The following is a 26,571-nucleotide window of genomic DNA, read 5'->3' on the forward strand; positions in this document are numbered from 1 at the left end:
ATAATAAAAACAAACAAAAGACCACCTACTTCTGTTATTTATGTCTTAGAGGAACAATAGTATTTTTGAGCACCATCTATGTCCTAAAAGAGCAAAATTCTCTATATATTCCCATTACACTTAAATTCCTTAAGTGGTGAATACTTGATTGAATAGTATATATTTTTCTACTACATATTAAAGAGTTAATTATTTTTGTTACTTTTACCATAGATAAAAGACAACTATGACAGCTGAGTCTTCCCAAGTAAGGTTTACTGTATTAACCTGAAGGTGAAGAGTGCCACCTATGTTAATATCTTTTTTTTGGTGAAGTTTCCACAAATGTGTTTTCAGAGCCAGCTCAAAGGCAGGAAAATCATTTCTCTGATGGAGATACTATTTGTAGAAAGACCAAAGGTGATGTCTTAATATATAGGGACTACCAGTGATGGCAATCCCTCTTCTAATGCTACTTTCATGTTAACTATGCAAAATAAACAAAGCAGTCTCTTCATGGTTCTTCTCTGCCCCAACATGTCACTTACCTGGTGACTCTTGATGGGACCCTGAGCTAAAAGACCTGGACTGAGGATGCTGTGGATATGACTGAGACAATGCTTGTTGAAGGCAAATAAACCTCAACTAACTCCTTCTGTAGAAGCTACTTAGTCATAAATTCTCTGAAGTACAGCTGTTTATAAACAAATCTTCCATACTAAAAGTTAGAAAAAAATCAGTTTTAGAATATATTTGCAAATTTCCCTCATTTCCCTCAAAGGCTGGTGAAATCCCTGCATGCAAACACATACAATGAATTTTTAGTAAATAAATAGATATTTTACAGGTTAGTGACTGGGTAATATAAACTTTCTATTTTATACTTTCTTAAACTCTTTTATATTCAAAATTTCATAAAACACAGTGAGTCACCTTGAAGGACATTTGTATTCATGGTTTCAAAAGAAATTCCAGACAACAATGAGCTAAATAGCACAGGAACAGTAGGCAAAAATCAAGGACACAAAAGCACATAATAGCACATATCACACTAACTTCTTGTAGAACTAGAAACTATCCAGTTTCTTGACAGTGAACTAGGAAAAGTGCATGACATTATGTGCACATTTGTCTCTCTAGTCTTACTTATCAAGCAGGAATTTTCTGATATTTATTTTGAGGGATTCAGCATCATAATTTTGTTGCTATTGCTAGATTTCTCCTTTTGGTTGTCATCTTCTTAAATGACAATATAATAGTATTTATGAATATCAAATAGTGCAAAAGAGAATATTGTTTTTGGCACAAATTATTTTGATAAGGGGGAAAAATAACAAATGTAGCTTTCTGGGAGGGGGAGATAGCATAATGGTTATGCAAAGAGATTCTCTTGCCTGAGGCTTTAAAGTCCCAGATTCAATCCTCTGCACCATCACAAGACAGAGCTGAGTAGTTCTTCTTCTTCTAGCGTTTGCCCTTCTTCCGTAGCCAGTCAACAGCGTCAGGTTGAGCCTGATGTAAAGTTTCGAGACCTCCTTTGAATCTGGAGAGGTGGCAGTCGTTGACTATGTGGGTCATAGTCTGTCTGTAGCCCTGATAACACACGCACACGCACACGCACACGCACACGCACACGCACACGCACACGCACACGCACACACACACACATCTTTCTATGTATTGTTGCTTTTTGTAGTAGAAACTTTTTGGAGTCCTTTTCTAAGAAATGTCTTCTCTACCCACTGTGGTGAACCTGAGAGCCATATCAGAATAACACAAATCCACCCATCTTTTGTGCAAAAAAAAAAAAAAAAACATTGAATCAAATTGACATGTGACCTAAGAGAATCTCCTTGGCACTGCTGAACCAAGCAGCTCTCTATCAGCATCTGCACACTCAGTCCAGTCTAGGATTCTTGGCCAAAAAGTCACTTTGGGCTGTGAATTTCTATGGCTGTATGTTTACTAAAAGAGAGAAGACAAGATTGAAAAGAAATCAATATATGTAGAGTGAAACTGAATGTAAGCAATGTGTGGCCCCAAAGAGAAAAAGGAAAAAAACCTTTGGATCTGATTTTCCAACTCTGAGTTGAGTTTCCTTTGAGATGTGGTAATCCTTCCAGTCTTGAAGATCTTTTATGTCTACAGTACAATTTCCTCTTGGTTTCTGTTGGTTTGAGTGGGTTTTGTTGCACTCAACCAAATATTTCCTAATTAAGATAAAACGTTTTACTCTAAAATATCATCCAGGAGGTTGGGTGGTAGTGCAGTGGGTTAAGCTCACATGGTGCAAAGCACAAGGACCGGTGTGAGGATCCCGGTTCAAGCTCCCAACTCCCCACCTGCAGGGGGATCACTTCACAAGTGGTGAAGCAGGTCGACAGTTGTCTGTCTTTCTCTCCTCCTCTCTGTCTTCCCCTCCTCTCTCAATTTCTCTTTGTCTTATCCAACAACAACAACAGCTGTAACAACAATAACAATAACAACCACAACAACAAGAGCAACAAAATGAGAAAAATAGCTTCCAGGAGCAATGGATTCATATTGCTGGCACTGAGCCCCAGTCATAACCTTGGAGGCAAAAAAAATTAAAATAAAAAAAAATCATCCAAAGGGATTTTTGAGGCCCTCCCACCAGAAAATATGTCATTATTTTTTTCTAATAAGCACTGTATATGTGTTAGAAATCTCCCCCATCCTTGATGTATTGCATGAAAGTAAAAGACATTGAGGTAGGTGTGGGGGAGAGTTCAGATCCTGGAACATGGGGGTTGAGAAATGTTATACATGTACAAACTATTGTATTTACTGTCAACTGGAAAACATTAATCCACCAATAAGTGAATTAAAAAGAAAGAAATTTCCCTATCCTATATCATGACAAGTCAGAGAAATCTCATTAAGGGGGCAGGTGGTAGCACAGTGGGTTAAGCGCACACGGTCAAAGCACAATAATCCTGGTTCGAGCCTCCAGTTTCCCACCTACAGGAGGGTCGCTTCACAATTGGTGAAGCAGGTCTGCAGGTGTCTGTCTTTCCCCCTCTCTGTCTTACCCTCCTCTCTCAATTTCTCTCTGTCCTATGCAACAGTAACAGCAATGACAACAATGACAGCAAGGGCAACAAAATGGAAAAAATGGCCTCCAGGAGCAGTGGATTCATAGTGCAGGCACTGAGCCCAGCGATAACTCTGGAGGCAAAAAAGAAAGAGGAAGGAAGAAAGGAAGAAAGAAAGAAAGAAAGAAAGAAAGGAAGAAAAAAAGAAAGAAATCTAATTCATATCCTCTTTTTGAAAATACCTTACTTATTGCAACTAAACATCACAAAGACATTGCAGTAGGGTCTTATTTCAATAGAAGTTATTCATTTTGTCTAGTGAAATCATATACCACTCTCATTCATATAGTAAATATTTTAGAGGTAATTTTAAAATACAAAATGTCAAGCCTTAACCTTTCTAAAATAGACAAATTCTTTGAAGAAATTGCTTATTTGATAGAGGATAAAGGACAAAGAGAGAGTGAGAAGAGATATATATATATAGAGAGAGAGTTACCACTGCACTACTCCATGACCTGTGAAGCTTTCCCACTGCCAGTACTCCTATGTAGTGACAAGGGTGGATATGGAGCAGGACTCAAACCCAGGTACTCACACATAGTAACATGGGTACTCTACCTGGAGGGTCACCACCTATCCCCTTGAAGCAATTTTTGAAAGATCTGTTGGAGTTTGTGGTTTATAATTTAAAAATTTTTTTAAATTTTTTTAAAGATTTTATTTATTTATGAGAAAGATAGGAGGAGAGAGAAAGAACCAGACATCACTCTGGTACATATGCTGCTGGGGATCGAACTCGGGACCTCATGCTTGAGAATCCAAAGCTTTACCACTGCGCCACCTCCCCAACCACTAAAATTTTCCTTTTTAATTTTTATTGCCACCAGTGTTATCACTGGGACTCAGTACCTGCATGACAAATCCACCAATGCTGATGGCCATTTTTCCTTTCTTTTTTATTAGATAGGATAGAGAGAAATTGAGAGGGGTTAGGGAAGAAGCTTCCCCCCTACAAGTGGGGCCTTGGGTGAGCTACTGCCCAGCCCCAGTAGTTTATATTTCTTACTCCATACATGATGCTTATATAATATGAAAAAAAAATGCTAAGATTTAGAAAGGAATAAGTAACCAGAAGGTAGTAATGGTGATTTCCAGTGTTTTTGCAGAGAAAGGGATGTGAACTAACAGGAGTGGTGGTATCAGTCATCATTTCTGCACCAGTTAGATGACATACCATTCATTTTTTAAATGTCAAAATTTCTTCTACTGTTTTTGGAAATACAGGTTTCCTATGCAGACATAAAATCAGAGCATATGAAAGGCCTTATTACTGTACAACTTTTGTTACCATATGAAGTCTTAGACTTGCTGGTACACAGCTCTCCCCACTGAGAATCAACAGCAACATTAAGGTGTTTTGTTTTAGTCTACTGGCTAGAACACTATTTAACACATTGTAAAATGTAGCCTGTCTTTTCAGGAAATAAAAAACTCTGCAATATTAACCAATATACAAATTGAAAATGAGATATGGTGATTTATGGTCAGAGATTTAAAATAATCTGGGGAATATATCTTTGGGCAGAAGACTGAAGGGAATTACATGTCATGATGGTTTCAAATGTGTTTAGTCGTTCTTCTTAGTTTTGATTCCTAGCAGGGTGATTGATGGTGAATTTGAGCCACTGCTGAGATTAATAATCATGTTTTCCCCCCATGCAGACATGTTTCTCTGCTAAGCAGCTGGTGGAGATATATCTGCAGAATAGCCTCTCGCCCATTTCTAAGGAAGACTTTAAGCAAATGAGTCCAGCCATCATCCAGCAGCTGCTCAGCTGCCCTTGTCACCTACCCCAGGACCAACAGGCAAAACTGCCACCCAGCACCCTGGAGAGTAAGTTCTGGGTTGGTGAAGTTACACAATGTATATATTAATCATATCACTGTGCATAGGATAGCAAAGAATGTCTGCTACAGGACAGTCACTGTTCTGAGCACTTTACATCTACACAGTCACTTAGTCCACATAAGGATGGTATGAGTGAGAGATTATTCTTTTTTTTCTATATATTTTGGCCTTTTAATTTTTTTATTTTAATGTATTTATTTATAAAATGGAAACACTGACAAGACTATAGGATAAGAGGGGTACAATTCTCACCACCAGAGCTCCATATCCCATCTCCTCCCCTGATAGCTTTCCTATTCTTTAGCCCTCTGGGAGTATGGACCCAGGGTCATTATGGGGTACAGAAAATGGAAGGTCTGGCTTCTGTAATTGCTTCCCCCCTGAACATGAGCGTTAACAGGTTGATCCATGTTCCCAGCCTGTCTCTCTCTTTCCCTGGTGGGGCAGGGCTCTGGTGTCATTTATGTGTGAGTTCATTCTTTGCCACTGCATAAGAAATTAAAATGTGGCAATTAGCACTTTTCACTATAATTATAATTAAATTAATATTTTAAATGTTGCCATTGATCGGAAGGCTTTATTTTGTTGTTGAGAAATGCTTCTTTCTCTTTGAAATAGCCTGCAATGCCCATCATAGATGAACTGTTCAGTCACTCTTAACTCATAGTGGATTCTGCAGCATCAAGTGACCACTGGGAGATTTTATATGAGCCAAAGCATGGTAGCCCTAAGTATCTCAGACTCCACATTCACAGGGGCAGGTGAGAAAAGGTTACATGAGAAGTGAGCAGCTAAATAATTCAATGCCTGCTGGTCAGTGGTGGTTTGGGAAAAAAAATGAGGACAAACCATTGACGCCTAGAAGCTCCCATGAGTGTGCTTAAATGCCCCCAGTCACTGTGCTGTTTGAAATATATAGAACACTCAAAAATAGGACCTTAAACTAAGATTTTGGGGAGGGGGATGGAATTTTTATGTCTTTAAAATATTAACTTCTAAGGGGCTGGGCAGTGGAACTCCAGGTTGACTACTAAGACCTGGGCTCAAGCTACCAGTCCCCACCTGCAGGGGGGAAGCTTTCTGAGTGGTGAAGCAGGGCTGCAGATGTCTCTCTTTTTTTCTCCCTCTCTATTTTCCCTTCCCTTTTCAGTGTCTCTCTGTCCTATCAAATAAACAAATAAATATCTAAAAATTAACTTCTATAATTTTCTAGGGAATAGTCTTACTGAAATAATCAAAACATGCTGTACTCAGTAAAGAGCTTAGAAACCATAATCATCCTCAATTTATAATGCGGCATTATGCAACTACCAGAGAAGGTTTGTTTAGAACATTTGCAATTATAGAAATATAAGGTACATCTTACAAGGGGAGACTTAGTAAGAAAATAGCCTTCAGTATTCTGAATCTCAACCCCAAGAGTCACCTTCAATTGAGTTTCCAGGAAAGGTTGTTATAGTCATATATAGATCAAGTTTCAGACCTATTCAAAGTAACTTCTCAGGAGTGGCTTCAAATTTAATTATAGGAATTCGTGTGGAAATGACGGGAAAGGTTTGTATAGAGAACATCTGTGAGTCCACTGACTCATTCCAATCAAAATGCCATAGCATTTTTGTAGGCAGCTGTGGGTAAGTTAGCGTTTTCTGACTTACAGAGGACCTGGAAATGTTGTGACGTGTCCATTCTCCTCCAGCATTATGTTGTAGCTGCCTACAGAACAAAGAGGAGAGAAGTAGAAGAAGGAAGGGAGACCATGGAATTTTGTCCTTTGGTTTGTGTATTTCAGACCCTAATCTATTCTTGGCATTTGTTAGTTTTTTGCAGTTCCCATAAAAATGTAGCAACTTTGGTAAGGGAGACAGCACTATTGGTAGTACAACAGACTTGCATGCCCAGGTTCAGTCCCCAGAACTACCACATGCTAGAACTGAGCAGTGCCCTGGGAAAAGAAGAAAGAGGTGGAGAAAGAGGAAGAGGAGGAAGAGGAGGAGAAGGAGAAGGAGGAAGAAATATATGACAGCCTTGACCTTTATTATGTATTCAGTTGTGCATGTTAAACTCCAAATGTCTTTAGTTTATATATTAGACGAGAAGAATGACATTCCCACATATAGTCTATTTGTAGAGGACATTTACAAAAGAGCTATCTGATAAAATACTTTTTGCTCTAGTTTATATATTAGATGAGAAGAATGACATTCCCACATATAGTCTATTTGTAGAGGACAACATTTACAAAACAGCTATCTGATAAAATACTTTTTGCTTTTTCCTGAAAAAAAAAAAGACAATTTTTTCCCAGTTTCTCCTGAGATCAGGAATGAATCAAAGATACTTACTAACCAGTTATGTTCAGCATTGTTTTTGACAGTTCAAGTCATGATAGTAGATACTGAAATAAAATAGAATCATTTGGCAGTGGCACACCTGGTTAAGTGTACACATTACAATATGCAAGAACCTGGATTTGGGGGGTCGGGCGGTGGCGCAGTGGGTTAAGCGCTCGTGGCGCAAAGTGCAGGGACCGGCGTAAGGATCCCGGTTCGAGCCCCTGGCTCCCCACCTGCAGGGGAGTCGCTTCACAGGCGGTGAAGCGGGTCTGCAGGTGTCTATCTTTCTCTCCCCCTCTCTCTCTGTTTTCCCCTCCTCTCTCCATTTCTCTCTGTCCTATCCAACAACAAAGCAACGTCAACAATGGCAATAATAACCGCAACGAGGCTGCAACAACTAGGGCAACAAAAAGGGGGAAAAATGGCCTCCAGGAGCGGTGGATTCATGGTGCAGGCACCGAGTCCAGCAATAACCCTGGAGGAGAAAAAAAAAAAAAAAGAACCTGTATTTGAGCCCCAGCTCCCCATCTGCGGGGGTTGGGGGCACTTCACAAGCAGTGAAGCAGGTCTGCAGGTGTCTCTTTCTCACTCCCACTCTATCTCTCCCTCCCCTATCAATTTCTCTCTTTCCTATCCAATAAAAAAGAAAAAAAAAGAAAAAAAACACAATAATTTTCAGAAAATGTGATTATGTACATGGAGGACCTGGAAGAATCTACCAATATATGATAGTGACTTATTAGAAAATGCAAATCAAAATCACAATGAAATATCTGCTTTAATAGTTAGTACCAAGTAGGCCAGAAATATTGTTGGTGAGGACATAAAGAAAAGGGAACCCTATTCACAAATGGTGGAAATGTAAATGGGGCAGTTACTATGGGAGGTAGTATAGAGATTTCTCAAGAAATGAAGTCTAGAACTAAACATATGATGTAGTCATCTCAATTCTAGGTGTTGACTTGAAGAATAAAAAACACGAATGAGAAAAGATACATGTACCCCTCTGTTCATCACAGCATTATTTACAATTGCCAAGAGATGGATACAATCTAAGTGCCTCTCAGATAATGAATAGAGAAAGATGAAATCTTGACATTTGCAGTGACATGAATGGATGCTAAGGACATTGTGCCAAGTGAAATTAGTCATATAGAGAAATACAAATATGTTTTCACTCATATGTGAAATATAAGCAGAGGAACAAATAAAACAAATGAAACCTCTCAGATTCAGAGAACAGACTGGCAGTGATTAGGGGAGAGTGGATTTGGGTCAGGTGAAACAAGTAAAGGGGATTAATTTTATAGTGATGGATGGAGGCACAATAACTTTTGGTGGTGATCATGGTGCAATATCTGTCAGAATTAAGTGATAATGCCCTCATATATTTGAAACTTACAGAACACTATAAACCACTATAACACCAATATGAAACTGAAGAAAAAATTATTTTGCTCAACGTAAGACTAAGAGAATAAGCCAGCTGCATTAGTAGACAGAGTTTGGGGGCATTTCCCTAAGGCCCAAGAGAAAGCAATACACTCTGACTACTCTTGCACTCTCTTTTTAATCCAGAATACGGCTATAGCACAGTGGCCGTGATTTTGCTCACGATGGGCTCCATGCTCGGGACCACACTCATCCTTTTCCACAGCTGTGAGGAGAACTACAGGCTTATCTTACAGCTGTTTGTGGGCCTCGCCGTAGGGACACTTTCTGGGGATGCTCTCCTTCACCTCATCCCTCAGGTAAAGTCTGACTTCCTATCTCAGAGGAATGCCTCTGTTCTTTGTGGTGAAACACTGGAAGCATTTATGTAAAACTGCACAGTGTCTAGTAAGAGTAAAGCTAATGGCCCAAGTTTTTCTTGGAAATAAGTATGATTTTCTCAGATCACTTCTAGGAGAAAAGAGATGATCAACCAGTAAGTTCTTCATGTGTTTTCCCCTGTGCTAGGATCTCTTACATGCATAATTCCACCACCCCAGGCTGATATTTATATTTTTCTTATTCCCTATAAAAAGACAGAGATGGAGAGACAAAAGGGAAAATAAAAACACCAGAACATTACTACACTTTGGAATTTCCCTTGGTGTCTCTGAAGCTCTGATGTGATGCTGGGTTTCGAACCCAAAGCTTTGTGAATGTTAATTCACATGCCCTACTAGCTGAACTATCTCCTGTCAGCCCCCCCTTTTGAAATAAAAAACCAAAAAAATGATAATGATATGTAGATTTTTGCTAAGAGAATCTGGAAATTACATAGTAATTTTACATGAAAATAAATGAACTATAAAATCATGGCCTTTAAACTCCCTGCCACATTGAGATGATCCTCACTGAAAAAGAGCAGATTGTCCCTAAACCGGAGGAAGAGGTTGCACAGAAGAAAAAGATATCCCAGAAGAAACTAAAGAAACAAAAACTTATGGCCCTGGAATAAACTGAACATAAAATAAATGTAACTGAAACTATATATATATATATATATATATATATATATATATATATATATTTGGGGGCCTAGTAAGAGAGTTTGGAGTGGGGTGGGTGGGCATCAGCTTTGCCATGTGCACAGTCTGGGTTTGAATCCAGCCCCTGCTGCACTGGGGAAGTTTTTGGTACTGTGGTGTCTTTCCCTTTATCTCTCTAACTATGTCTCTCTTTGGAAAAGCCAGCCTAGAGTGGTGAAATCCTGGTGGTAACAAAGAAAAAAAAACTTCAAAGTTTTATTTTTACTTACTCCATGTGAGATAATTTTACTTGAGAGAGACAGAAGCAGAGAGAAAAAGTCACAGCACCACTCAGCCACATGTAGCCCTGGGATGTGGGCTGGGGATGGAACCAGGAACATCAGCCACGTAACTCTCATTTGGTAGAACACAGAAATTTCACTTGTGCTCTACCAGTTGAGCTATTTCCCTGGTCACTTGCTCTCAACCCTTACCAGGTCCTCTGCCTTTCTTTGTTCCCACTTCTGCCCCAGAAGATTGGCTGGTTCTCCTCAATTCCCAGAGGCACCAAAACCAAAGCCAAACACCTCCCCAACCCCCACCCCCCAAAAAATGTAGGAGGAGAGAGTGCCAGGAGTATGTTTCTTCCTCATTGCCTCCTGGCTGGGATGTTTGCTCTAGTGGCTGCTAGTTTCCTGCAATTCTACAGATCCCCCTCATACTGATCTTCTAGAAAAATATTGCCTTCTTCTCCCTGTGAACCTAAAGGGTGCCATAGTTTCCTGGGGAAGGTAGTTCCTGAATGGCTCATTATTTCTTGTTCATCCCCTTGACCTAGCTCACACCTGTAGTTCCATCATTCAACTCTCCTCATTTTAAAATATTTTTTATTATCTTTATTTATTTATTGGATAGAGACAGCCAGAAATTGAGAGGAGGAGGGGAGATAGAGAGGGAGACAGAGAGATACCTGCAAACCTGCTTTACCACTCACAAAGCTTTCCCCCTGCAGGTGGAGACCAGGAACTGGAACCTGGGTCCTTGTGCACTGTAATATGTGCACTCAAACAGGTGTACCATCACCCGGCCCCACCTCTCTTCATTTTTCACCAACAGTATATATTGTTGGTACAACCATTGTGGAAAATAGTATGGAGAGTTCTCAAAAAGTTGAGAATAGTTGGTGTATTGCACCAAATTAAGACTCTGGGGTGCCGGGGTTGGGGGTCGGGTCCTGGAACATAATGGCAGAGGACCTAGTGGGGGTTGTCTTGTTATGTGGGAAACTGAGAAATGTTATGCCTGTACAAACTACTGTATTTACTGTTGATTGTGAAATATTAATCCCCCAACAAAGAAATTTTAAAAGGAAAAAAATTTTAAAAAGCTTGAGAATAGAAATACTATATGATTGAGCTATCCCACTTCTGAGTGTTTAATCCAAAGAATATGCAAACTCTAATGCAAAAGAAGGTCTATACCCCCATGGTTATTGCAACACTGTTTATAATAGCCAAGAATTGGAATCAGCCTAAGTATCCCTCAGAGGCTAAATGGGTAAAGATGTGTTTTATCTACACCATGGAATTATACTCAGCTATAAAAATGAGGCCCTTCTATTTGTAACAACATTGAAGGACCTAGAGAGTATTACGTTTAGTGAGATACATCAAAGACAAACCTGTATGATTTCACTTATGTGTAGTAGATAAACAAATGAAATGAATGGACTAAATAAAAAAGGCAAACTTTTAGACTAGAAGAACAAAATAATGGCCTCATTATTTTGATTTCCCCATTTCCCCAAGGAAATGGGGAAATCAGGAAGCAGTGTGGTAAAGGCTGGAAACTTCTGGTGACAAAAACAGTGGAGTATTTACTGAAGATTATACACCTGAAATCTATATAATGTTATAAATCACTGAAATCACTGTTACTTTAGTACCCCCCCACCAATAAAATCTCATTCTTTCCTGACTAATAAAGCCTGGATTTCCCTTAAGAAAAATGTCAGCACCAGGAAGCTTCATAGGAGTTTTTAAGACATTTGTCAGAAAACAAAACTCAGGTACCTGAGATGAAGGGATCAGGCAAAAGAGTCTTTGACTGAGGTTATCTTTTCCCTTTGAAATCTCTTGTGATGGATAATAATGGCAGACAAATCATTCTCTCTCTTGCAAAGCCTGAGATGTAAAAATTTTCCACAAGCCTCTGACAGTTTCCTGCAGGGTCACTCTTGTTGCTTAGAGGCTCAATGATTATTAGATGTGCCGAAAATCACAAAGTGAGCATTGGAGAAATGAAACAAGCCATTATTAATTTTAATTTCCCTTGTAATCTAATTTTCTGGAAACATTTCAGGGCTTATTGGCTTGTGGCAATGGCTAAGGCCTTTTTCTAGGTCACTGCAGTGTTTTTAAGACTGTTCCTTGTCCAGTATCCTGGGAAACAGCAAAAGAATCATAAGGCAACCTGACACTGTCCTCACACCCGACCACTGGGGGAAGGGGTACACAGTTCAAGGAAGCAAAGTGAACTTTGAGGGGTGAATAGGATAGTCAGCTGATTCTGCAGAGTCATGGGATACAGGAGAACTTGTAGATTAACTGGACTTTATGAAATTAAGAAGGTATTTTATTTCACTTGAGAAAAGAGACTAGAACAAAAGTTATTGGGAAGTGGAAGAAAGATGCTATAATGTTCAGTTAAGAGCTGCAACATCATTGGTTCCTGATTGTAAGACATTGTTCATGCACAAAGAACACAGAAACAGAGAAAGATCATTGGCATTGTTTCTTTCTCTCTCTTTTCCCAGCTATGTTTTTTCAACTTAAAAACTACATTTTATTCTGAGATTGTGGGGATCTCTTCTGTTTCGTTGTATGCTATTACAGAATTCTTTATTCTATGAAATAGTGCTGTTACAAGTGTCAAATGGAGATCCTTTAATGTTTTCACCCCCCCCCAAAAAAAAAAATAAAAGAAGTAGCTAAGATGTATTGGATCTTAGTTATATCTGTTGAGTCACTGTAGAGATGTGAGCATATACTCAGATACATGCACCTGTGTACAGATGTGCATACACAGAAGCATATGGCTACATATACATATGGACATATTTATAAAAACATGCAATATATACACGTTTTCCCTTTTTAAAATGTATTAGAAAATAGTTATTTCAAGAACTGTCTTCTCCAGGGGAGGAGAATATGTTACATGATTTAAAGATTTATAAGAAATCATGAGGCCAACCAATAGGATGAGCCAACTAGAGGGATATTCCCAATTGTCTCCTTGTATCCTTTTGTGTCTCAGATTGCTGATTATATTGTTGGGCCTACAAACATGCACTCCATGTAAAAAGTCTTCTGGTAGAATTCTCACTTGTCTGAACATTTATTATGTGTTTACTTTAATTGCAATGGGATGTTGGGAGTATAAGCCCCAGATGAAATGTACCCTTATATTTGTTCTGGGTATAAAATACACTGATGTGTTATAAAGTCTTGCTGTGCAAACAGAGAAGGCTTGAACTCCTGGGGAAATATCAACTGAAGGCTGAGATTTTATGAAATTTTAGGCCATGAACTGAAATAAACTTAAAAGTTATTCAAAGGACTTCTTTATTTTCTCCTTCACTCATTTTCACTGACCCTGATTATATCAAGCAGTAGAAATATTAACAAATCTAGAAGTAAGCTGGACTTTGAATAATTCTGGGAATTGTCATGGGGCTTTCCAGAGTGTTAATTAAGTATTCTCAGTGCTGAATCTGCTAACTAATATTTAAGTCACTGAAAGTTATTTCCTATGACTTTCTCTCTTTTTAAAGATTCTTGGTTTACATAAGCAAGAGGCTTCAGAGTTTGAACACTTCCATGAAAATAAAAACCACATTTGGAAACTCTTGGGATTAATTGGAGGAATTTATGGATTTTTCTTAATAGAAAAATGTTTTCTTCTTCTTGTATCACCACACGCTGAGGTATAGTTTAAAATTTTATTTAATGGTTTTGTTTGCTTGTTTCCAGAGCACTTCTTAGCTCTGGCCCATGGTGGTGAAGGGATTAAACCTGGGACCTGGGAGCCTCTAGGCATGAGATTCTATTTGCTTAACCTTTATGCTATGTCTCCTGCCCTTAAATTTTCATAGTATTCACCTTTTAGCTCAAAAGTATTTATTCCAGAAATAATTGTCATCTATATGAAATTGTCTGTGTAAGAGACGGGGCTCTGATTTCCACAATATAATGATCATCCTGACTGGCAGATTCAAACAGGAGACTATTTCATGTCTGGGAATGAAGGGAACCCCATAAAATCACTACTAATCAGAGGCTTGAATGTGTTTCTTAAGAAAACTGCATAAATAAGCAAATACAATTTTAATGTTTTATTTTTTATTACTGATTTAATATTGATTTACAAGATTGCAAAAGGTATATGTGTACTAGGGATGTAATTCCATACAGTTCCCACCATCAGAGTTATATGTCCCATCCCCTCCATTGGAAACTACCCTACTGTTTATCCCTCTTGGAGTATGAACCAAAATTCTTTTGGAGTGCAAAAGGTGGGAATTCTGATTTCTGTAATTGCTTCTCCACTGGACATGGGTGTTGGCAGGTTGATCCCTACCCCCAGCCTGTTTCTGTCTTTCCCTAGTGGGGTAGGGCTCTGGAGAAGTAAGGTTCTGGTAAGCATTTGTGAGGTCATCTACCCAAGGAAGTCAGGATGGAATCAAAGTAGTATCTGCAACTTGGTGGCTGAAATGCAGTAAGATGGAAAACAGAACAAAGCGTTTAATAAACAGGAACCATGAAGTAGGAATAAAGCAAATGAGAATAGAGATCTTAGAATGGAAGGAAGCTAGAAAGTTTATTTTAGGAAAGTTCCTAGGAGCCTTAATAATGTCTTAATAATCTTTGCTTGAGCTTGATAGCTAACATGGGGGTGGACCAGAAATATTGTCTGAGAAGATGGTGTCAATGTTGAGAGTAGAACTATGAAGCAGAATTAGGGTGAAGAGTTGCTTACAAACTTAAAGAAGACATATACATGTAATTAACTATTTACCACAATGATCTAACCCAGGGCCCATATCCATTCATGTTTACCACCGATGCCTATACAGCCTCTGAGTCCCTGTCAGCTCACAGTCCATAGTCATAGCTGGGAACATTCTAGGCTGTGCTTATTTCAAAGCTAGTCTTCTTCAAATAGCTGAGTAGGATGACTCAGTGTCCATTTGAAGAGTGGGGCAGTCCCTGCCATTGCTATTTCATAGTGTGGGTACATTCCTGAAAAGGCCTACAAAAGGGCTTATAATATTGTTTCCAAGGGGTGTGACCAATGGTGGTAGAGAGAGACATCTACCAGAGGTCTAGGCCTATATTATCTATGGGAGAATCCAAGGATTTCTTGTCTAGGATTCCTGATGATGGGATGGTCTGAGAGTGGCCAAAGAAGCCATTGTTAAGTGAGCCAGTCTCTTGCCCTTATCCAGCTTTTGTAGTTATGTCTTTGTCTGACAAGCTTGAGCTTTCTCCTGGTTGTTAAAGCAATGAGTATCCTTTGTTGTATCCAAACCAGTATTAGGTTTATGGGATCTGGCCTCAAATTACAGATGAAATTGATCTAGGATTCTAGTGGAGTCTCAGTTAGTCTCAAGTTGTTCTGCATTTACTTGTTTTATTATCTTAATAAAGGTTGTCATAGGGGCAATAATTGTCCTTTAGTATTTAGTTTTTGTCAGTATAACTCTTGGCCAGTTGTATAGTGTTTATTCAGAAGTTTATCAATAATACTGATGCTCTGTCAGAAGAGATTTCAAAATATGGAAGAATACTTTTTAAAAATATATATCTTTATTTTATAGGACAGAGATAGAGACTAATTGAGAGGAGATAGGGAGAGAGAGAGAGAGAGAAGAGATTATCTAGAAGGTATGTACCCCACCATTCATAGAGTCCTTGTATTTGTCTATTCTAAAAGATTAAAGAGCTTGCCCTCAGTAAGCACAGAGAATAGTTATATATGTCCATTTATTTACAGATTAACATTACTGGACTAGGAGAACTAAGTTACAAAATCAACCTCCCAACCTATGGGTAATAATTAGAAATGTAGCCAAATGGAAATGAATAGAATACATTATAAATATACAAGTATGTTGAATTTATTGAGATTTCCCTAGACTTGACACTGCACTTAAAATGAGTTTCCAGAACACAATTTCAAGACTCAAGGCCCTGTCCAAAATAAGTATGAGTGTTTTGAAGTAATATGTGATTTAATTGATGAATACATTTCTTGAGACATGAGCTATGAGGTGCAGTATAGTTTCTATTATTATCCTTTCAGTATCTACATTATAAAGAATTCATAATTTAACTGTTTAGGAAATATAATTTTAACAAATAGAAATAAGATATTAAAACTATCACTGTTTAAGCCTTTTAAAACCGTAACTATATATTTGAATTGATTTTTTTTTTAATCCAGAGCAGTGGGTAGCTCTAGATCATGGTGGTGCTGGTGATTGAACCTGGGACCAGAGTTATACAGAGACTGAACCTGGTGCCACATGCATGAAAGTCTTTTTGCGTAATCATTTTACTATCTCTGTAGCCCTGAAGTGGCATCAGAAGAGTATTGTATGTCTCTAGGTTAAGACATTTGATCAAGTGTTTATCACACTGATATTCTTCTAGTACTCTTTTATTTTGATCAATAAGCAAAATGCTAAGTAGAAATAAGGAGGTGACTAAGGCTTCCACTGGTCTTTCTGCCTTTAAGCACTGATCTTAAACCATTCTCATTCAGCAGAGTATGCGATTGGCTAATGGTCATGTGGGACACCCCCATCATCTTGTGCTCAACTCTGAATCAAGTGACCAGACAGAAAGAGGAAAATCTGCATCAACTATCCAGTTGGTAGGTTACTGATTTGATCACCCTTCTTCCTGATGAATACATGAAAATTAGTAGATCACTAACTACAATCCACAGGAGTCAGGCGGTAGCGTAGCAGGTTAAGCACATGTGGCATGATGCACAAGGACGTAAGGATCTGGGTTGGAGCCCCCTGCTCCCCACCTGCAGGGGAGTCGCTTCACAAGCAGTGAAGCAGGTCTGCAGATGTCTATCTTTCTCTCCCTCTCTCTGTCTTCCCTTCCTCTCTCCATTTCTCTCTGTCCTATCTAACAATGACGACATCAATAACAACAATAATAATAACTATAACAACAATTAAAAAAATAACTACAATCCACTCCTGATTTGCTAGTTCTTGACTATGATAAAAATTGTTTAGTAAAAGAAGCAAGCAAACTGTTTCTAAGGCTTTGTGAGAGCTATGGTGGTTATCTTTGGGAGATGGGAGGGTGGGGACACAGAACTTTGGTGGTGGTTGTGGTGTGGAACCTGTAATCTTACAATCTTGTAACTAGTATTAATCACAAATAAAAAATTGGAAAAAAAATTGTTTGGAAAACTCTGCCAAGCACTTGAAAACTTTTTGAAAGGGTAAATCAAGATGTCTCAGATGGACACTATATATACCTCCTTCATAATTTTGTTTACAAGACCTCAGAAGCTAGTTTACCTTTGAGGTTTTTTCCATTCTGACTAATCCTTCGTCATGACTAGGGGGTACAAAGAAGTATTAAGCAATGAATTAGTACATCCAGGAGTGGGGTATTCATTTCACAATGCAGAAAGAATTGATTTTTCCTGCTGAGATGTCTCATAGAAAAAATGTCTTCTGATATGTTGAATTTTCTGTGATAAAAGTCTTTCCTGTGGATTCTTGAACCACAACATGTAACCAGACTCAAAATAATATTTTCATGCTAATTCTCAAAGTAACAAGTTAAGGGACAGGAAAATATGGGAGTGATATATGTGAGTGATATATGGGAATCATGGACTTTCGGGAGAGGTTTACAACTCTAGGATGGATTCTGAGTAGAGATAATAGATAAGCTATTCCAGAGACCACAACACAGCAACATAGAAGTCTGTCAGTAGCTTGCAGGTTTAGCGTGAACTCAGTGGCAACAACAAAAACGCATTCTTTTAAAAATGATTTTAAAAGTCTTCCTATGTTTATTGCTTAAAACCTTCACATGGGCTTTGAAAGAAGATAACTTCAGGATGATGTCTGTTTTTGAAATCACTGTAATGCTGACTTAATTACTTCTGTTTGAAGGAAGAGTCCAGAATCTCAAGGTGTACATAAGCAACCCGCTGGGATGCTGAGTGAATGGAGAACTGTTCGATATGCCAACTTATTAATAATATGTTCACTCTCCCTGTTTTTATTTAAACTATAAGAGAAACCTAAAGTGAAATAGAAATACTATGAACTTTCAAGACTGCCGGACAGATTCAGCTTCCTGCTTTTTCAGGAAAAAGAGTGAATGCAATTCTTTCTAGTTAACAAGAAGTCTTGGATGTTTGCTTCTAATTTTTTCACATGGAGTAACAATAAATAGCTCTTTAAAAATATTTTAATAAATTAATAAATTTAATAATTAATAAATTTAATAATTAATAAATTTAATAAATTTAATAAATAAAATAAAATAATTTTAAATTTTAAATTTTTATTTTAAATAAAATAATTTTAAATAAAATAATTTTAAATTTTAAAAATAAAATAAAAAATAAATTTAATAAATTTAATAATTAATAAATTTAATAAATTTAATAATTAAAAAATAAAAAATAAAAATTCCTGTCACATCATCGAACTTTTGACTATAGTGGGCTTTTAATATATTATATATATTGTCCATATATATAAATAAAGATTCACCAATTTCAGGCTTGAGTTCTTCTGCAATAACCCTATAGCCTAAAGATACCCCCCTTATATTTCAGCTTTCTCCCAAAGTATCCTGTAGTTATAGCTGTTGAATTGCTGCTGTTTGAATTAAGAGCTTTGCATTCAATTTCTGTTTTATGTCTTTAAAAAATTAACAATATTCCACATTAGATTTGTCTTAACATTTTTACAACTTCCACAAGAGACTACAAATAGTCTTTCTTTCTTTTATTCTTTTTTTTTTTTTTTCAAAATAGTCTTTCTTAAAGGGCATGGTTTATAGGAAATACTTTTTATCTATAGGTATTTTTCCTATAATAGAGTAAGAATCTGGCACATCAGAAAAGGAAGTTATTTTTCCTGAAATTGAACCTTAACGTCGGTATCTGAAATCAGGTCATATCTTAATTTGTAGACTCTAGTTTTAAAAATCTGTTTTCTGTCATGTGAATGGTTGAAAAAAACGTCTAAACATTACCCATCACTGTGAGTCTGTTGATGTACTTTCTTAAGTTGGGGGATTCTTCTGCTAACTGGAAAAGTGAGAAAATCATAATATTGCTCTACAGTGAATGAAATGGGGTGATGGGTTTGCATGGTTTTCTTCATCTCAATACAGAATCTGCTCAAGACTAATCCTAGATCTACAGTCCACCATCCAGACATGACTTATTAAGACAGGAATAAGAAATGTGTTTTTTTTTCTTCTTTTTCTCTCCTTCTTTCTTCCTTAATTTTAATTTTTTTTTTTTTTTTTTTTTTACCAGAGCACTGCTCAACTCTGGCTTATGGTGGTATGGTGGGAGATTGAACCTGGGACTTTGGAGCCTCAGGCATGAGAGTCTCTGCATAACCATTATGCTATCTACCCCCACCAAGAACTGTTTTTATTTTCCTACAACTTTTAGTTTCATATGTGCTTTCATATAATTTAAGAATCTGAATTAAAAATTATCTCAATAGCTTCTAACTCTCTATGGAAAACACCAGACAGTGCTGTTTTCATCTAAATGTATATAGTGGGGGAAAATAAATAAATAAATATGTATATATATATATATATATATATATATTCCATATAATTTGTAAGTTATAATACCCTCTATTAAAATATCTCTATAAAATCAGTATTCCTCTTTGGAAGTTTTATTTTTCAACAAATAAATATTACTTATCTTTCATCAGTTATTTTTTCATTTAAAATAGAAAGGCCCAGAAGATTTACAGGCAGCTGAAATCCATATATGCAGCATGACAGCCTCCAGCAGAAAATGTGAGTACTGATGAAAAAACACTGAGCTATTGTAACTAGAGGGGTGGCCCTGTAGGTAGAATGTCTGACTTGGAAGCCAGAGGTCATAAATTTGATCCCCAGCACAACAAAGGACAGAGTGATGCTCTGATTCTGTCTCATTATTCCTCTGTCTCTCTCCCTCTCCCTCTTCTCTCTCTCTCTCTCTCCTTCTCCTCCCCCCACTCTGTCTCTCTCTCCATGCTCCATAACTAACTAAATAAATATTTTTCAAGAAGGAAGACACTAAACTTTTAGTGTACAAGGTACCATAGAAAAAAGTTATAACTGCTTTTAAATATATATATGTCAAGATCATATAGGTTTCATTTTAGTATACATTTAAAACCTTTACAGTAAAATATTTAATAAACAATTACTCTCAATAGTCTTTTATTTTAAAAAGATTAGTGATTTAATAATTGTTTACAAGGTTATAAGTTTACAGATATAGTTTCACTCTGTAGCCATGACCAAACTTCTGTGTTCTCCCCTGTCCCCAAGGATAACTAGCATAATTCTCACCAAGTCCTAGAGACAGTTTGGCTACTTCCTTTTCTTTCAAGTTCATGTGTTTCAATGATCTATATTCCACAAATGAATAAAACTGTGTGTTGTCTTCCACTTCCTTGTTTGCCTCACTAAGCATAGTCATTTCCAGTTCTATTTATTTTTTCATTCCAGTTTCAATTTCTATTTTACCCTGAAGGACACAGTATCTGCTTTTAAATTGTAGCGTAGTATTCCACTGAATATATGTGCCATACTTCTTTGTTTATTGTCCATCAGTGGGCAGTTAGGTTGTTGCCATTCCTTGGCTATTGTGAATAGTGCAGCTGTGAACACAGGGATGCATATGTCCCTTTGAATTAATGATTTCATGCCCTATGAATATATTCCTACGAGTGATCCTAATAGCCTTTTAAATATGATCCATACTAGTATCAACTTTATTCCAGTTTCTTAAAATTATATTCCCTCCCCCAACTCTTCAAAACAGACCCACTGAAAACTTTTAATCTTGGTACATATACACCTATCAGGACTTCTTTGAAATTATGCCTATGTGATGTCTAGTCTTCCACTGCTCTGTGAAATTTGGAAACATTGTTGCTTTTTTTTTTTTTTACTATAACCATTTACTGAAATTTACTTGAAATGTCAATTTTACCTGATGATGCTTCTTTAATACAGTGATTAGAGATACCTTCAAATTAGAGATACCTTATCATTCATGTATTATTCTATTATTCATTTGTGTGTATATATATGTATATATATATGTATACACACATACATATACACATACATATACATATATATTAGAGAGGCAGAGAGAGAGAAAGAAAGAAATCAAAGCTCCCTTCAATATAGGGGAAGAGCTTAAACCTGGGTCAAGTACACTATAAAGCAGCACACTGTCCAAGTGAGCTATTTAGCTATTTTGCCAGCCCTGTATATATCATCTTCTTTCTTTCTAGAAATTTCCTTACATGTAAATTTAACTTACCAATTTTGGATTGGACTTAATTCCTTTTTTTTCTTATTTATGAGTAATCCTTTTCATCATTTTTCTTTTGAATCTTTCCTCCATTTTACTCCCTTCTCTGCCATTTATATAACCCTCTTGTAACACCAACTCTCAATATTTTAATGTCAAAATCTCACACAATTCATTATTCCCATTCTATATAATATGTTGTCTTAAAGAGGTACCTTTAATTGAATAGTTATTAATTCAGGAGTAGTGTATGCACTTGACAAAGATCATCTCATTTAATCCTTCAACAGCTTAATAAAGAAGCATTATTATTATTCAAATTGTACATTAGAGAAACTGAAGTCACTGCCCGGAATTACATATTCAATGAGTTCCAACAATGAGGAACTAAGGAAATGCTCACATACCAACCATCTCCTTTTGTTCATTCCTTTGTGCATCTGGGTATTTTCTCACATGCCCACTTTCATTCAAGAAATGTTTGAATGCTGTGCACCAGACATTTTGCATGCACTGAAGAATGGAATTAGAATGTCCTTGGTCTGTAGTTGGTAATGTGCTTAGGCATATAAAAACTAGTGAGTGCAACTGTGACAAGAACTACATGTTCTCTGTATTAACTTTTGTCATTTATATCTTATTCAAAAGTTGTACTTACAGAGCTCATTCCATCTTGATTTTAGAACACATTCAGTAATTTTTCCTTTTTTTATTTTTTTTAAATATTTATTTATTCCCTTTTGTTGCCCTTGTTGTTTTATTGTTGTAGTTATTATTGTTGTTGTCGTTGTTGGATAGGACAGAGAGAAATGGAGAGAGGAGGGGAAGACAGAGAGGAGGAGAGAAAGATAGACACCTGCAGACCTGCTTCACCACCTGTGAAGCGACTCCCCTGCAGGTGGGGAGCCGGGGTTCGAACCAGGATCCTTATGCCGGTCCTTGTGCTTTGCGCCACCTGCGCTTAGCCCGCTGCACTACAGCCCGACTCCCCTGTAATTTTTCCTTTTAACTAGGAGCAGCTTGAGACTGCCTGCCACCCAGTAAGTCTACAGCAAACACTTGTTATTATTTGTTTTTGAAAGGGCACTCCCAACTAAGTTAGGAGTATAGAGAGGGGGTACTAGATCATGGAGTAAAGATGGTCTTGTTCATGTGTTTTGTAGACCTTTTTTCTTTCCATTTCAGATATCAAGTTTGGCATACAAAATGAATAGTGAACAAATTCAAATTTGATTACTCAACTGCCCTTTTGTCAGGGATATATTAAATTAGCTTCACATATTTCATTACTTGTTTCATATTATCTCATTGGTGGAACTCAATTTGTGTTTCAAAAGACAGGATGTGAAACCCATACCCACAAACTGATTTAAATAAGCAAAATGCAAAGTGATACAAAGTCTAGCCCAGGTTTCACTATGAAAATCCTCTGTGAATCAGAAATAGGGGATGCATTATGCCCACCAGATGCCCAAGGAAAAGTAACATATTCTGAGTGATTTTGTAATGAGGATATGAGTTACCAGACAAGCTTGCTTTATCTTCTACTAAATAATGTTTGACATTGTCTTAAACAATATACACATTGTATTCCTTGTGGTTCACGTGCAATTCTGTATATTTGCCTTGCGCCTTATTGCATGTCCATGATCTGATTTTTAAGAGCCCATAATCAGAGATAATAAAATAGTAGACAACAAAAAACAAACCACACTGATTTTTAACAGAGTATGAATAAGGCAAAAAAATTCCTTCTGGATATATGGCATTAATATCAAAACTACATGGAAATCACAATACATTTGACTTGAAGGTTTTCTTACTGTATTTATTTTTTTTTTTCACAAATGAGAGTCTTATTTCTGAAATCTGGTAGGCACTGTTAAATGCCCTGATAGCATTGTTAAATTCTGAGAGATTCCAGGCAATGCCAGTAAGAATTCCCTGAATCCAATAATTCACTGTTTGTTTGTTTGACAAGTGCCTGAAACCTGCTTGTTGTTGCTAAAGAATAAAATGAACTAGTAAACCACAAGGATTTAAGTCAGCCTATAGTCTTAACTCTAAATAAAGCACATGTATATATGTACTTTACCCATTGACTGCACATAAATACATTTACATATATATATTTGTGTATGTATGTATTCTCTGACTGTGTGTGTGTGTGAGTGTGTGTGTGTGTGTGTGTAATTTTTTGTTTGTTTTACCAAAGAACTGCTCAGCTCTAGATATTGGCAGTGCCAGGGGTTGAACCTGGATCTTCTTACTTTCATGTCCCATATTCTATTTCCATGCTACCCTAAAGAATAAGTTTTAGATATAAAGGGCAGACTTCCTGTGTATTCAGTGCAACTGTCTCATGGCTGATAACCTGGACTGCCTCTGCTGTTTACTTCACAGAAGTTACTTATTTATATCACAGGCATGAAATAATTCAATCCATTAGCCCCCAAATAAAACAGTAAACCATGTTTGAAGATAGTTCCCTTGTGGTCTTAGACCATGAATAGAAACCAGGAGGCCCATAAGGGGTCTGTTGTGTTGTTCCTGATGGAGATGACCTTTCAATGGAGAGAGGGATCTATTTGAGGTCTAGGCCTGTCACTTCCACCTTCTGCACCCCATAATGACCTTGGGCCCATACTCCCAGAGGGATAAAGAATAGGAAAGCTTTTGGGAATCGAGCAGTAATGCAGTGGGTTAAGCGCAGGTGGCACAAAGCTCAAGGACCGTTGTAAGGATCCCTGCTTAAGCCCCCAGCTCCTCACCTGCAGGGGAGTCGCTTCGCAGGCTGTGAAGCAGGTCTGCAGGTGTCTATCTTTCTTTTTCCCCCCTCTCGGTCTTCCCCTCCTCTCTCCATTTCTCTCTGTCCTGTCCAACAACGACAGCATCAATAATAACTACAACAATAAAACAACAAGGGCAACAAAAGGGAAGAAGTAAATAAATATTAAAAAAAAAAAAAAAGAACAGGAAAGCTTCCAATGGAGGGGATGAGATATGGAGTTCTGGTGGTAGGAATTGTGTGGAGTTGTAATCCTCTTATCCTGTGGTTTTTAGCAGTGTTTCCTTTTTATAAATAAAAATTAAAATAAAAAAAGAAATCAGGAGGTCTTCTACTTCTACGGGGAGTATAATTATTAGAAAATTATGTTCATTCTACTAGTAATAGCAGCTACTATTTATACTCAACACTAAGCACATATGAACTAATTAATTAATGAAATATTGGATGTTGGTAATTGTAACAACTACTCTTATCTAATGATATTTCAAGGTGGTTTACTTTTAGACTAGCACTAGCCTCAAAATGCCTTCTACACTTGATAGCTCTTTGACTCTATCACTGTGTTATATGACTATAGAGTTTTAGGATATTTTGGAAATAAATTTTATTCATTACAAAATGAATCCAGTTGTGATTGAAATGATTTCACTAATTAGATTCATTATGACTTAAATTATTTCATTGATTCTGCTACCAGGCTGTGTTTGTTATGTGATAGAATCCCATGCAGATGACTTCTGCTTAGTCTAGCTGGTATAGTACTGATCAGTAATTTACAGAAACACAAGACCTTAAGTAATTACCTCAAAGGTGATTTTGTGTTCAGCAGAGCTGATGGTGCCTCAGTTGTGTTGTCAGTTGAGGAGTGAATAAAGCACTTTGAGAGTCTAATTTATACCAACCAGAAAGGGAAACATCATGTTCATTAAAGGGCAGAAGACTCTGTCAAGTCTCCTAGTACCTACTAGCACTGGGGAGAATCTGACTCAGAGGGGACAGTTTTGAAAAGCAGACTCCACAGGAAGGATCTTCAATTATTTTTAAAATGCTTTGCAAAAGGTCATCCATTGGCAGTATGCTGGGAGGTCATAACAAGAATATATTTTATTATCTTCTTTGGGCAGAGCAGGACAATGTGATAGAATAGTGAATTTAAGTATATCATTTATCTTCTGATTAGTGAAACTCTTAGAAAAACAGTGACATTCAACCATGTTGTCTGCCACATGTGTATCTTCAGTGCTGACCTATTTTGAAAGCAGAAGTAAAGTTGAGTCACTTTAATTGGAATCAAGTTAAAAATGGTCAGGGAGGGAGGATTTTACTCTCTGCTCATGCTTCTCATACCTTTTAGATTTATCTTTTATTCTTCTCATTATTATTATTACTATTATTACTATTATTTGGTTCTGTAGGCAAAACCATTAGCTTGTTGGCAATTATGGTTCTGGTTGGGGACAGCCTGCATAATTTTGCAGATGGCTTAGTGATCGGAACAGCCTTCTCATCTTCCTCAGAATCAGGAGTGACCACAACAATTTCAATCTTGTGTCATGAAATCCCACACGAAATGGGTAAGTCAGACTTCTCACTCATAATTGGTTCAGACTATAAGTAGAGCTAGAAAAAAGTTCTGTGCCTCAGGAAAAAAGTCAGCTAGAGTCTCTTATGATCTTTTCCCATGGTCAGAGTGACACTAAGTTCAGGAGAATTCTGCATGGGAGACAGCCATTCATAGAAAGTTCCTTCTAAAGAACTTTGGCAAGGGCATATTAAATGGGGGGGGGGCACATTTAAAAAAATTACCCATTATGTTAGCAAACAGGTCAGTGAGATAAAGTAACATTTAAATTAAAGCCAAAATATGTTTTCATCAATCTGATTTATGTTGAAAGCTGAGCATAAAATTGATGTGACAGGCATATGGCAACATAGGCTCAGAGACTCTTTTTCTAGATAATTTTAAGAGCCCTGTAATTCATATCCCTGGATCCAAGATAAAGTAGAATAGACATTTCTAAAACAGGTCTAGAAAAAGATGTTTGTCCCAGGTACACACTTGCTACAGGTGCAAGCTCTTAGCTGCCTCTCTTTCTGCTCTTACTTTCAGGCCCACATTGTCCCCTAGGCCACCCCTTGTCCAAAGTGCTGTGATGATTTATAATGATGGGCTCCTCATTGACTCATCTGCTAGAACATTTTATCCAAAGTCTTTCTTGACTCTATTCAAATGAACCTGATCTTATCCACTATTATAATATAACCACAGAAGAATATGAGAGGCCAAAAAAGATGCTTTAGGAACCTGGTCTGGGGAGGTGGCTCAGTGGGTAGACCTTCATGTGGAGGGGCCCAGGGTCTATCCCTGGTACTGGATATAATGGAGTGGTGCTCTGGTGTATCTCTCTCTCTAGGTAAA

At 37.3% G+C, this 26,571-nt stretch overlaps 1 protein-coding gene across 6 annotated transcripts in view; it reads left to right on the plus strand.

The window, feature by feature from the left end:
* The window catches only part of SLC39A12 (solute carrier family 39 member 12), a 131,590-nt gene that overhangs the window by 33,135 nt on the left and 71,884 nt on the right, over positions 1–26,571 (plus strand). For 4 of the 6 annotated variants that reach the window (XM_060192239.1, XM_060192236.1, XM_060192237.1 and 1 more), the window contains 6 exons: positions 4,761–4,932; positions 8,859–9,031; positions 13,572–13,724; positions 16,565–16,675; positions 19,776–19,842; positions 25,568–25,726. In XM_060192239.1, the coding sequence (XP_060048222.1) occupies positions 4,761–4,932; positions 8,859–9,031; positions 13,572–13,724; positions 16,565–16,675; positions 19,776–19,842; positions 25,568–25,726 (835 nt within the window). The remainder of the gene's footprint in view (positions 1–4,760; positions 4,933–8,858; positions 9,032–13,571; positions 13,725–16,564; positions 16,676–19,775; positions 19,843–25,567; positions 25,727–26,571) is intronic. The other 2 variants (XM_060192238.1, XM_007526690.3) reach the window with 1 other exon arrangement.

This window comes from Erinaceus europaeus, chromosome 6, assembly GCF_950295315.1.
Source record: "Erinaceus europaeus chromosome 6, mEriEur2.1, whole genome shotgun sequence".
In the NCBI taxonomy this organism is placed as follows: Eukaryota; Metazoa; Chordata; class Mammalia; order Eulipotyphla; family Erinaceidae; genus Erinaceus; species Erinaceus europaeus.